We start from the raw sequence: 14,512 nt of genomic DNA on the forward strand, positions 1-14,512 counted from the left end.
CATACAGCTCTGCACACACAATACTCTTGGATGGATTACTCGCGAATGCAGGCTCGCACAGAAATGCCACACATTACATGAAAGCGCAGGAGCAAAGCTTTCTAGTGATACCACACACATCATTGTGCTGTCATCCCATCACGCTATAAATCCAGATTAATTGTCTACAAAATAAAAACCTGACGAATTTCTTTACAACCCATTATACAGATCTTGTTATCAGTCACTTCATATAGTGAGGAATATCGTATCTTACCACGTCTTAGGCTTGCGTGTGTTTCTCCCTGTCTATCCACATTTGTAGTCCGGCTTTCAAGATGCAAATATCTCCATATTGTCCAGTTGACACTCCATCTATGGGGTGCCGTTTGTAAAGTGTCTCACGCTGAAAATAACATCAACATTTTGCCACATTTAGCTTCAAACAATGTTTAAAAAAGTGTTGTGATTTTTTTAACGTCACCTTTTACCACATTTACAGCAATATTTGTTAACTTAGAAATATATTAAATAGTTAAATCTAAATATTAAATCTAAATCTAAATGCTAAATCTAAATCTAAATGCTAAATCTAAATCTAAATGTTAAATCTAAATCTAAATCTAAATGTTAAATCTAAATGATTAACAACCTAAACTAAGCTAACAACCGTCAGTTCTTAGCCCCGTTAGCAGTGTCTGTAATGACTCATTAACTCTTAAACGGTCCGTGAAAAAAATATTTTTTTTCCAGCGGATGTCTTAGTTACAACATGATTGAGCTAGCAAAGCAGTTTTGTGTTGCGATGTGTGGTATTTATTCAGTTTTGGGAAATCTCGATGTCTAGAAAGCACCAGTGGCAGCAGCAGCAAAGCTGCCAGGACGTCATCTGTTAAATGTCTCCCATTGTCGGATACGACATTAAACTACTCCAGTTAGCTCAATCATGTTGTAACTAAGACATCCACTGGAAAAAATATTTTCTTCACGGACCGTTTAGAGTTAGTGAGTCATTACAGACACCGCTAACGGGGCTAACAGCTAACAGTTAGCCTTGCTAATCTACGATAACCATGTTATTAATTTCAGACCGTGATAGTAATGTTTGTTCAGTCATAGTGTTTATAGGCTTTACAAACACCAGATTAGTCTAAACAGTGATACAGTGACGTGAAAAACGTGAGATGTGCATATATATATATGTTGCTAAACTCCGCTGGTTTTCTACCCGGAAGTATTTGTAAACAACAAGGTGATTCCCTCAGAAGGGACACTAACAGCTCAAAGTACACATCAAATAAAATTTCTCCAAACACGTTTCTTGTTATTTTAGGTAGTTATTATCACGCTAATGTATGTTCAAGTGTCCATTTCCAATAAGTTGGTTTTAATTCATTATTTGATTCTATAAACAGTCTGACCATCTCGAGCTTTTATTTGGTACTTCCGTGACCGCAGTGTGAATTTGCATATTAGCTAAATATTTAGTTTCACCCAAAACATTTAGATTTAACATTTAGATTTAGATTTAGATTTAATATTTAGATTTAACATTTATATTTATATTTAGCATTTAGATTTAACATTTAGATTTAGATTTAACATTTAGATTTAGATTTAGCATTTAGATTTAGATTTAGATTTAGATTTAGCATTTAGATTTAGATTTAATATTTAGATTTAACATTTATATTTATATTTAGCATTTAGATTTAGATTTAATATTTAGATTTAACATTTATATTTATATTTAGCATTTAGATTTAACATTTAGATTTAGATTTAACATTTAGATTTAGATTTAGCATTTAGATTTAGATTTAGATTTAATATTTAGATTTAACATTTAGGTGCCACATTTAATATTTAGATTTAACTATTTAATATATTTCTAAGTTAACAAATATTGCTGTAAATGTGGTAAAAGGTGACGTTAAAAAAAATCACAATACTTTTTTAAACATTGTTTGAAGCTAAATGTGGCAAAATGTTGATGTTATTTTCAGCATGAGACACTTTACAAACGGCCACCCCATATCCATCAAACTTTGTATGACAAGACCAGCCACTTCACCTTTGCGCACCCAGACAACTGCAGCCTAATTATGCATGCTGACAGGGCCGTAGTCACCATATACATTGAGGGGGACACGCCCCCCCCCCCCCCCATATATAACTGAAACTGAAAAACAAATATTATCTTGGAGGACATCATTGCACTTGGTTGACTATTTTCTATGATCTAAGATGTAAATATTGCATGTTTCTTTCAGATAAAACACATTTTTGACTTGTGGATGAGTCAATGGAATTTCTTGCAATAATGAAAAAATACTGGCAATCATGTCCACCTGGCACAAACCACATGTTTTGGACAGCTGTGAAGTGAACGAATGTCCCAGCATCATGGTTCTTATATTGCCAGATTCCAGAGAGTCTCCCCTCTTCATATATGGCAGAATATGTCAACTTCCAACTTGCTATGGTGAGATACATGTAAAAATGTAAGAATTTAGTCACACGGATTTGGGTTTTTTTTTCATTGATATAAAAATTAATATAAAATACAGGCACATAGGAGGACATGTAAAGATGGCAAATCTGGTTAGCCCAGATTGTCCAAGATATAGCATGTGTATGTAGCCTTTATACTGACTGTGATATGAGCTTAAAAGTAAAGGCAGTAAAAATACCCCAAAAACGCCTATGGCCCATAGGGTTAAATGTGCCTTATAATTAAGCAATATCACACTTGAGCTCATGATGTTGTACTGTGATATCGTCACGGCTGTGATTCGGTCGTAGGCACGAGGCCGCACGAGGAATAGTTTAGTTGCTTTTATACAACAGTTCAACAGTTAAATAAGCAAGGCTGATTAAGAAATGTTGAAAAATGAGGACAAAATAGATAATTTAAGCATTTTATTTGTCTTCCGCCAACAAAAATAGTTCCCTCAGGACTCCGCTGTCACCGTTGCTATGTAACACAGACATGGTGCACCAGGCACTTACTCTTTATACACATTTATCTGCACGTTTCCATTCATTGTGCAGCCGGTGAAATAAGTCTGTGGTGACTGCATGGTGGACTGTGGCTTCACAGGCACAGCCGACTCTGCCTTCTGATCTGACAGTATGTTGCTTTTCTCCAAGTCATTGAGCTCCGCTGATGAAACACTGACAAACCTGGATGTGTGCTCAGATGGATTCAGCTTCTCCTCTTCCTCATCTTCCTCTGATGACCACTCATAGTTCAATTCAAAACTTATTTTAGGAAATAAATCCATATTTTTGGCTGTTTGACAGTGGATGAATTAATTAGCCTACAACGCAACTGCTGACCTCACTGACACTAACCGTCAGTTTTGATTTGATTGTTGATTGCAATCAGCTGTGAGGCGGAGTGATACATACACAGTGAAATAACCGTGATGTTGTACTCCAATATCATCACGGTTTTACTGTCTCTCGACCAATCAGATTGCAGGGCCGGAACTAACTGTTGTATAAATACATTTGGTTGAAGTGAGTAGTTTGTCAATACAAAATCAAACTCCGTGTGTCCAGGTTAAGTTGTGTTGATGTTGCTCAACACTGCACATGATGCAATCCAGGGAAAGTTTATATCTCTGCCTTGTGCTCACACACTGTAAAGATTAAACCAGCACTTTCTTAAAGTTTTTGATGCCAAATCACAAGTCGACATGTGTCAGCTTACTCCTCCTCTTCTTCTTCTTCTTTGTGATTTCTCTCAGCAGCCACAGTGAAATGCAAACAAGAGACTTTTGCAGCACAAGCAACAGTGGATTAATAATTTGAAGTAGTAATCAGACAACTTTGCTCTTAAAGATACAGTGGGTGGCTCTTAAAAGAGCCGTTGGTTGAATAGCGGAGGCAGCAGCAGTGTTTACTTGGAGCTGGTGTACTTGGTGACGGCCTTGGTGCCCTCAGACACGGCGTGCTTGGCCAGCTCCCCGGGCAGCAGCAGGCGGACGGCGGTCTGGATCTCCCTGGAAGTGATGGTGGAGCGCTTGTTGTAGTGAGCCAGACGGGAGGCCTCACCGGCGATGCGCTCAAAGATGTCGCTGACGAAGGAGTTCATGATGCCCATGGCCTTGGAGGAGATGCCGGTGTCGGGGTGGACCTGCTTCAGCACCTTGTACACGTAGATGGCGTAGCTCTCCCTCCTCTTGGTCCTCCTCTTCTTATTGCCGCTCTTGCTGACGTTCTTGGTGGCGCCTTTCTTTGAGCCCTTCTTGGGCGCTTTGACTGTAGTATCAGGCATGTTGTAGCTCTGGTGGGAACCGACGAGTATGTGCTGACGGGTCGGAGCGCTGCGATATAAAAGAAACCTATGCAAATACAGTGTGCTGTCCCCACTCTGCCATTGGCTGATATTCAGAGCCTCATGCAGTGTAGAAACGTTCCCCGGATGTGACTCATGTTTCTGCTGCTGGGCTGGTTCAAGGATCAGAACCGTGATATCAGTTTTCTTTTCTTTCAAAACCATCCAGTCAGGAGTCACTTTGAACAACAACATCATTACATTTCTACATTTGTTTTTTAAATGACGTCTCAAAACACATATTTTTAACAGATAGATGATACTTTATTAATCCCGCACCCAGTAGCTTTTTACACAACACACACAGACACACACATAGATAGGAAAAAAAATAGGTACAAAAAATAAATAAAAAACACACCGCAGTGAAATGATCGTACCAGGATCACTACAGAGAGCTGTCACAGTGATATCTTTGTGATGTTATAGTACATATTTGTGGTTGACAGTGCAGGTATTGCAGTGTAAGGTGATTAGATTAAAGTGTGAGAGCAGTGCAGTGATTAGAAGTAATCAATACTTTGCTATGGATGATAGGCATAGATACATATATGTACAGACACCAGTGCAGATGCAGATTTTAATTTGTTTCTCTTGTAAGAAGGAGCTTAGAAGTAAAGTAAAGACTGTAATAAATAAGGAATGCTGGGAAACATAAAAAGCGCATACGGTTAAATATGAAATGCTCACAGAGGGTGAATATTTAGACAAATACAAATGCAAACAAGGAGAACATTTCTAAAGATAATGTAGTTCGTTCCAGCCTGCTGTCGTTGGGAGGAGCTGAATAACCTTATGACCTGGGGGACAAAAGACTTCCTCAGTCTGTCTGTCTGTCTGTTGAGCAGGACTGAGAGAGAAGTCTGCCACTGAACATACTCTGCTTAGTGAGTGTGCTGTGCAGAGGGTGGCGGGCATTGTCCATGATGGACAGCAGTTTGTCAAGAGTCCTTCTCTCTGTAACGGACATAAGGGAGGTCTCGTCCTCTGGAAGTCCACCACCATCTCTCTGGTCTTATAGGTTTTCAGCTGCAGATGGTTTGACCAGCACCTTTTCACAAAGACCTCCACCAGTCTCCTGTACTCGCCCTCTTGTCCACTTCTTATACACCCAACAATCGCAGTGTCATCTGGGAACTTCTGCATGTGGCGTGACTCAGAGTTGCACGTTAAATCAGAGGTGTACAGAGTGAACAAGACAGGGGAGGCCAGATAAACGTCCACATGAGCTCCTCGCTGATGTGGGTCCCCAGGAATTCAAAACTAACAGGGAATTTATACTTCTGCGTTGGAGACGCTGCAGTGCACTTTCACATGCTGTGGCGGGGCTTCAAACCAGACTGAAACTTTTCATAAATACTAAAATCCTCTCCAAGATGCAGGATAGAAAGGGGAGTTTGGTTTTTGGTCTAAAATTAGAAAGAACTGCAGGGTCCAAGTTTCTCTCTTTTTAAAAGAAGTTTCACAACTGCATGCTTATTAAAAGCAGCAGGAACACACCCTGAGCTAAGGGATGAGTTAACCAAGGTTAAAATGCTAGACCCAACAGTATTAAAAACATCTTTAAATAAACAAAGAGGAATACTGTCAACAGAGCAGTTTGCAGGATGTAGCTGATTAATTATATCACATAAATGAAACTGGCTCAAACTCCTGGAAGACAGCCGAGCACAAAGGAGGGACAGAGGGGTCAGAGACAGAAGTGTTAGAAAGAAAACTAAAAAACAGATTTGATCAATAAAATATCTCAAAGTCTTCACACAGAGATGAAGGCTCAACTGGATCTGTGTCTCAAGGATTAATAAGAGAGTTAAAGACATTTGAAGGTTGTGAAGGTGTGCAGTTGTAGGTATGGAGGGAGTAGGGGGCGGAGCTAAGCACACAGTCTTGTGGTGCTCCTGTGCTGAGGGTCAGACTCCAGCAGGTGTGAGGCCAACTCTATCCTCCTGCCCCAGGAGCTCTTCCAAGGCACACTTTAAAAACAGCCACCATCATCCCAGTGCCCAAGCAGACCAACATCAGCTCTCTGAATGACTGTAGACCAGTTGCACAACACCCATCATTTTAGACAGGTTGCAGAGATTACAGATATCAGTGAAAACCTCTGCAAGCTGGTGAACGCAGTCCTTGTGGACTCTGCCAGGGACCCCATCCGAACCTGTTGCTTTCTTGAAATTCACAGCTTTCAGGACTCGTTTGACCTCAGGTTGGAGAGATTACAGATATCAGTGAAAACCTCTCGTCTGATGTCTTGTGGCTGCAGCGTAAACCAGGGGTCAGCAGTGTCTGTCCAGCTGCGGTGAAACAACAGTCCAGTACTTTCTCCAATCAGCAAACAAGTGTTTCAGTCCCTCAGACAGTGAACTGTTGCCTGTCAGTGGGTCTCTGCTGCTCCTGAAGTTGGTGAAGTGTGATTGTTTGAACAGAAATCATGTTTCAAACTGTACTGATACATTTACATAGATACATGAGCTGTTCATAGTGAATGAAGGTGAATTTTAACTTCAGTTGTTTACTATGAGGTGGTCATGACAAACAATCAAAAACATGTTTACCCTGTTATTTATCACATCTCAGTCTTCATCATGTCAACCTGTTAATATCATTGAAGTGGTACATTCTCTTTGTATAAGTTGTTGACAAGAAAATGCTAAAAGAAGAATAACAAAAAAATAAATAAAAGGAGTTTAGTAAAGTAAAACTGTTAAATGTTGTGAAAAGAAATGAGATTTGGGAGGAAAAAGGGTGATGTTAAAGGCTTGGTATGTTTCACAATATGTTGTACATACATGACATAAAGTGTTAACTGTGGGCCAGTTAAATCCTCTGTGTCTTGTTTGTGTTTGATGTTCAAGTAAACAATTTAAAATATATAGTTGTCACCATCTAGTGGACATAATCTGATATTGTGAACTTAACTTTTTGTGCACTTGATAAATTAGATCTAGAATGTTTCTCAAAGTGGTAAGAGGTGAAACTTCTTCTCCATCACAACTCTCTGCACTATTAGCCTACAATGATCTGTCCATCCATAATGTTCATGTGATCATGATGGAACTGAAAGAGTGTCAGTGTAACATTGAAAGTCACTTGCTGCTTCCACAGACAGCTGACATGTATTTGTCAGTGTGTTTGATCATTAATAGGACAAAGTTATGAACGATTTCAATCTAAAGGAGTCACAGCAGCAGCTGCGATGGCAAGTCTGGCTAAACTGCACCATGAGCCTCGGCCATCAACGGCGTGTTTGCTGCCACCACAAAACAGGACTTTATTGCAAAGTCATCGACAGCACATGGTTGTTTTTACACGGAGTCCCTGAACAAACATGTGGGCCAGCTGGAAAACGGCTTTTGATGGAGCTGTGATGCATTTGAAATCATTTTAGGAGACAAATGAGTGGGAAAAGCCGCCGAGCAGCGCTGGCCACGGCGGCAATAGGTGAGGTTTGGAGGCTCCACACAAAAATGCAGACAGCATCAGAGCTCTCCATGACTTGAATATGAAGAGACACAAGTCCGCTATCGGCCCCTTCGCTGTCAGCCTTCAGCACCTGTCACACATTTAGTTTGGACTCTTTTAGCAGTCCAGAGAAAACACAAGTTGCACGGCATCCACACTGCACGGAGGAGCCACGGGCTGCCTTGAGTCTCCACGGTTCTCATGGTGTGTTTAAGGACAGCCTCCTGCTCGGAGCTCTCCAACAGTCCAGTCACACTCTCGTCTTGTCCTCAGTGACAATCCAACAACTGCAATAGAAGATGGCAGAAGTAGCTCCAGCTCCAGCTCCGCTCCAGCCGCTGCGCCGCCCAAAGCGGCTAAACCAGCCAAGAAGAGGTCCACCGCACCCAAGAAGAGCAGCCTCAGCGTCAGCGAGCTGATCGTCAAAGCTGTGGCCGCATCCAAGGAGCGAGGCGGCGTGTCTACGGCCGCCCTGAAGAAGGCTCTGGCTGCCGGCGGCTACGATGTGGACAAGAACAAGGCCCGCATCAAGACCGCCATCAAGAGGCTGGTGGAGAAGGGGACCCTGGTTCAGGTCAAGGGGACCGGGGCCTCCGGCTCCTTCAAGATGGCCAAGAAGGCAGACGCCCCCAAGGCCAAGAAGCCAGCGGCCAAGAAACCTGTTAAAGCCAAGAAGCCCGCAGCCGCCAAGAAGCCCGCAGCCAAGAAACCTGCAGCGGCCAAGAAGACTGCGCCAGCCAAGAAGGCAGCTTCCCGAAGAAAGCCGCCAAGAAGTCCACCAAACCCGCAGCCGCCAAGAAAGCAGCCAAGAACACCAAGAGCCCTGCAAAGCCCGCAAAGAAGCCTGCTAAGGCCCCCGCTAAACCCAAGGTGGCCAAGAAGCCATCGAAGAAACCTGCCGCCAAGAAGCCTGCCAAGAAAGCAGCACCCAAGAAGAAGTGAGCTGTCCTCACTCTCAACAAAGGCTCTTTTAAGAGCCACCCACATCATCATTAAAGAGCAATGCTTTCTATTGTATTAGTAATATCTGCACACACACACTTGGGTTTAAAATGGACATTATGAAGACAAGCATAGTAATCATACACCAAATCACTGCCAAGCTTTCACTCAACAAAGCACGTAAAATGCTTCAAATAACAGCTGATCACACATCAAAGAGACAGATCATAAACCCTATCATATATCCCCTATGCTGGGCCGGCCACACATATTTTGCCTCCAGTCCAATTTCTCCTGATAACATCCTCTTGTCATTACTCTTCATCTCTTTTATCATCCATGCTACTGTAGGAGTTAACTTAACACATATTCAAAAGAAACAACTTCTTTCCTGTTCCACTAAATATGAGCAGCTACACTGGAAAGAAGTGGCAGCAGCTCCATCTTTTCTATCAGTAAGTGCATTGAAATCGCAACATAATAGATTAAACTCAACATTAACTCTATTTTCTCTCTTCTTTCTCCCCCAGCCACTCAGTGTCATGTTCACCAGCTTCAGGGACTGACCAATCCTGTGCGAGCAACAGCACAGTCTCATTTACATCGTGGCTGGAATTACACCCTTCTGCGTTCAGCGTCACTCGACTGTACAGAGCTGTGCAGCTGTGACTGTCTGAAACCACCGCCAGAAGCGAGGTCGAGAGAGGGGTCAAGCAGGGCTGCCCTCTTAATGCTGCTTTGTACATTTTGGCCATAAGCCCTTTAATCAATTCTGAAAGTTTAATCTCTGGTATATGTGTGGGTCACATGCCCAAGTTTACAGCAATTGCCTACGCCGATGACGTCACTGTTATTATAAAGAACCAACTGGAAATGGATGCTCTAACTAATCATTTAAATCTGTATGAACTAGCATCTGGTGCTAAGTTGAATCATAGTAAAACAGAGGGAGTTTGGATCGGAGACGAGAGGGATAAACCGAACATTAATGTTCAAATTAACCACGAAATAAAAATTTTGGCTATAACATTCTGTAGTAATGATTGTAGTGAAAGAAACTGGGAGCAAAAACTGACTGAAACCAAAGAAGTAGTTAAAAAAAAAAATGGAAAAACAAAAAAGGTAGCAGTTATAAAACCAGAATCAACATAATTAAAACTTTCATCCTGTCCAAACTCCTCTTTCAGGCTAACATCTTTCCTCCGTCAGAGAAAATGATTATGAAATTAAATAAACAGTGTGTTAATCTAGTGTGGGGTACAACCAGAGAGGTCACTAAAAGAGAAATAATGTATAAAGGTAAGGAATATGGGGGTTTGGGGGCTGTGGATCTGAGCATTAAATTATAGGTCGCTTTTGTTAGAAATGTGTCTGCTGCATTCCTCAGAAATGCTCTCTGGATAGGGAACAGATCACTGTGGAGAAAAAGGAGAGGGAGAGACAGAACTGGCCCATATTATAAATTATTATATGCTGATTATCTAATGGAACACCAACATTTAAATATTGATTGGTGTAGTTCATCCAGCAAACATATTTTTAATACAATTAATAATTATAAATATGGAGGCCTTATGAAATATAAACACATATCTGATAATTATAGCAATGAAGTGATAAATATATTAAAAAAATAAAACCATGTCAGAGAGAATCAGAGACAGCAGATGGCTGACATCAGTGGGCAGACTCCCAGTGAGAGCAGTTGTTTCATGGAGTTGTTACGTCACCACCAAACATGGGTGCAGATCTGATGACAAGTTTGGGGGGGACACAATCAGTTGTGATTTTTTTTTTTTAATTGCACGCGTGCAAATCATGCCCACAGAGCGCTTGAGATTGCCAGCATATTTCACGATTTCATAGAGGCTCATCACCATCACCAAGTCATTCAAAAAGCACTACAAAGAGAATCATATGCTTACCTTTACTGTTTATTTCTCTTAAACAGCCAGTAGTACATGGAACCAGCCATCACCCTCCTTTTCACTGCTTCGCTGTTAGTTAATGCTACTTCTAGTTTCAGGGTCTCAGGCATGTTATGTCCACTCACGTTCTCATCTCTCGCCTCTCACGGATTCCCATTTCTCATCATCTTCCCTTTCTCCCAGTATATAGGACTACTGTATACATTTGTTCAATTTCAATCATGTAGGCTATTTGGAACTGGGGGAGGACAATTTGTGTTTTGCAGAATGTGGGGGGGGACATGCCCCCCCCATCCCCCCTGGGATCTGCACCCATGCCACCAAAATATGTCCAATGATCAACTGCTCCGAGCCTGAAACTCAAGAACATCTGCTAATGAACTGTTACAGAGCACAAGAGTTGTGGAGCATTTTAAAAGGCCTGGGTGTGAATTTTAAAATATGCTACAAATCTGTTATGTATGGACTTTTGGATGAGAAGATGCCCCCAAAACACAAAGAGTTGTTTCAAATGATCATCAGTGTAGTTTGTGTTAAAATATGGAAAACAAGATGTGCCATGACTCTACATCAGACTGTCATAGACAGCAACATGGTCGTGAGGCAGGTACTCACAGACCTCTGGAGGAGGAAAACAGTGGACAAATCTGTGCCTCCCCTGGCACATCCTGGATCTGTAACTCTGACCAAAGGACACTTCCCATCCTTTTGGTTGTATTGTTGTCATGTATTGTCTTATCTAATTTGTATGCTGATAAATTCTGTCTGTACTTGTGTTTGAAATTAAATAAAGTTTATTTAAAAAAAAAAAAAAAAAAAAAATCAAAAGCGAAAGCAGTTATGTTCTGTTTTATATAAAATTTAAGATACTTTGATGAAGATAATTCAATAATTTGTTTATATCACTAATGTATTTTCTAGTCAGTATATTATGACTATTCTGTATCACATACATTTATAATAAACTGTAGTAGTTTTGTGAATGCAAACTAATCATTTGGTGAAAAATTGTGGTGTATTGTCATATGATATATAATATAATATAATATAATATAATATAATAATGGCAGGAGAGGTAATATTCGTGTTCTGTATCACTTCTGAAAATTGGCATTAGTTTAAGCAGGCAGACGACAGTGAATGTGCTTGTGTAACTTTCACAGTGATGTACGGTACAGGGGAGGTTCCATTCATTCTTATTAAGAAACAATAGTTTGGGTTTAGGCAATTTCTTATTTTTTTTTATACAACTTCTCCAGCCTTCGAAAACACCCTCACATGGCACAGACGATGCTGGTGTACACAAAGCCTACAGCAAGGCTGTATAAATGTGGGTATATCAGTTTCTGCCTCTCCTAGTACTCCAGTGGGTCCTGCAATCTTCCAATATTTGGTTCGGACTAGTGACGGTGAAATCGAAGCTTCATGAAGCAGTGAACCACTTTGACACGACTGCTTCATGAATGACACACTGCTCGAAACATTTCACACAGTCAGAAGAGTGACATCTGCTGGCTGTACCTCAGAACTGCATTTAAGTGGAGGACCTGAACAGGCCTCAGGACTGCCTGTCACATACTGCTACGTATTTCAGTCTGTGGTGAGGTGTGCTGCACCAACTGGTTCTCCTTGTTCATATAGTCTTTGTAACATCAAGTATGTGGAGTTCCATCTGGTTTCAACTTCTTGAATCAGTTTGTGAACTGGCTTCTGCAGCTGAGTTTGCATCTCTGTGAGTTTCTCCTTTGCTTTTGTGCTTGTCCTAAAAAAAAGCGACAATTCTTCTGCCTCTTGTTCTGATGTCAGCCAGTGGAGGAGTTTGATCCAATACCTTCTTCACAATAAGACTGAAACTGTGGGCTAAACATGGAACATTTCTGACAGCCAACAGTTTGGCACAAAGGATCATATTGGATGCATTGTCTGTGATTAAACAGTGCACTTTCTCTCTCTCAAGCCCCACTCATTTATCTGCAGCTCCATGGCATCCCTCAAATGTTCTACTGTGTGGGACTGTATGAAATGTCCTACACCAAGCAAAACACTTGACCCCAAGATGGGCATCCATGCTCATGGAGGTCCACATGTCTGCAGTTAAGCTTACAGATGTGCTTTCTCCAGTTCCTGCTTTGCCTTCTCTTCAGCCTCTTATACCTTTTCTCCACCACAGCTTGTAAGGCCTGGTGAGTAGGCAACATGTAGGTTGGGTCCAGCTTCTGTACGAGTGCCCTCAAGCCTTTGTCCTCCACCACTTTAAATGGTTGAGTGTCAAGCACAGCCATGTCGACCAGTGCCATGTCCAACTCAGCTTGCTGATCTTACAATGAAAGTATGCAAACATTATTTAAAAGTATACATTTCAGTTGTTTTTCAGTTTTACAGCTATATGTTGACATACATATAGCTATTCACTGTTTGAGCAGTGAATCAGAACCCTTTTTAAAGCCTTGACATATTGAAATGCCCAACCCCTTTGAAATTCCCGCGAAGCAGGGCAACACGCGATATAACGTAACAAGGCCTTGCTCACAGCCGTCACGTGATTGTGGACGTGCCGAATCAGGGATCGATACACTGTCTCGGAACACTTCGCTTCAAAAGATCGACACCGTGTCGAGCGAACTGGCTCGAGTGTAACATCAGTAGTTCGGACAGGTAACACTGTACCTCCACAGTAACACCTGCAGTTACAATCTTGTGTTCTCTTGTTTACATGGCAGTGTTGCCTAGGCTGAGCAAACGTCCTCTTTTACCCGGACATGTCCACTTTTCACGTCCCGTCCGGGGCGTCCGGGGTTTTTATAAACTGATGATAATGTCCGGTTTTCCGTGTGTGTGTGTGTGTGTGCGTGCGGCACGGGCTGCATATTTCCGTCTGAACCTGAACCGAGCCCGACATTATTTAATGACCAAAGCACTGAGTTTGTGTCACACAGTGGTTACAGGCTATTTAACAGGCCGGGTGTGCGCCGTGGGTGCTCAGCTACGGAGAGGGAGACCTCCGTGTTTGAGACGGGAGCGGGAGGCGGGAGGTCCGACACTTCTAGCGAGAGGAGAAGGAGAAATATAACAAAATAAGATAAAATAGGAAAAACCTGTCTCCCTCTTTTATTTTATTTTCAGCGTTTAATCAACCTCTCTCCTCTCTGGAAGTCTCGGACCTCCATCGGCGGCTGGAGGTCCGAGACTTCCAGAGAGGAGAGAGGTAGAAACAAACAGCCACTGTGTCTGTGTGTCTGTGTCTGTGTGTGTGTGTGTCTGTGTGTGTGTGTGTGTGTGTGTGTGTGTGTGTGTGTGTGTGTGTGTGTGTGTGTGTGTGTGTGTGTGTGTGTGTGTGTTATGTTCAGGTGTTGTCACGTAAATAACAGTGCCCAAGCAATAAACAGGACAGACAATAGGATTTTATTTATTTTTACACTACATTTTCACTGAAAGCTGACTGAATCTGACCCGAGCCCGAATACAATTTATAGCTACATTTTTGACCAAACCCGGCCCAACCTGTCGGGTACCGTCGGGCTCGGATCGCCACATTCTAGTGTGTGTATGTGTCCCCTATTGGGGCCTATCTGAATTTCTGTCTTTGAGAGATATTATTTTGTAATATAAGTGAATTTTCTATTCATACATATAAATTTTAAATATATTAAAATGGCATCTTTGAGTAAACTGCGAGTATCATTTAAGTAGGCTATGTCGTGGCCGAGTGTCCTCTTTTTTGGAAATCAAAATATGGTCACCCTAGTGTTGCCTAGATGACGCCACAGTTTGTTACCTGAGAAGAACACACAGATCATGTTAGTGAGTGCTTTAATTACCTTAATTGACCCCAAAACCAAAAATAATACATTACCTT

The 14,512-nt window shown here is 41.7% G+C and overlaps 1 protein-coding gene and 1 pseudogene across 1 annotated transcript; one reads left to right on the forward strand and one right to left on the reverse strand.

The window, feature by feature from the left end:
* Window positions 1–3,873: 3,873 nt before the first annotated feature.
* On the reverse strand, window positions 3,874–4,285 carry LOC125882611 (histone H2B 1/2-like). The gene has a single exon (XM_049566396.1). It carries the CDS (start codon window positions 4,262–4,264, stop codon window positions 3,887–3,889), a length of 378 nt encoding a protein of 125 aa, XP_049422353.1. The 5' UTR covers window positions 4,265–4,285; the 3' UTR covers window positions 3,874–3,886.
* A 3,800-nt stretch (window positions 4,286–8,085) lies between these two features.
* Window positions 8,086–8,728, forward strand: LOC125882599 (histone H1-like; annotated as a pseudogene).
* The last annotated feature ends 5,784 nt before the right edge of the window (window positions 8,729–14,512 follow it).

This window comes from Epinephelus fuscoguttatus, linkage group LG22 (assembly GCF_011397635.1).
Source record: "Epinephelus fuscoguttatus linkage group LG22, E.fuscoguttatus.final_Chr_v1".
Lineage (NCBI taxonomy): Eukaryota > Metazoa > Chordata > Actinopteri > Perciformes > Serranidae > Epinephelus > Epinephelus fuscoguttatus.

What these genes read in the sequence shown, in the direction of transcription:
- LOC125882611 (XM_049566396.1), bottom strand. Translation starts at nt 4,264, where the DNA reads ATGCCTGATACTACAGTCAAAGCGCCCAAGAAGGGCTCAAAGAAAGGC.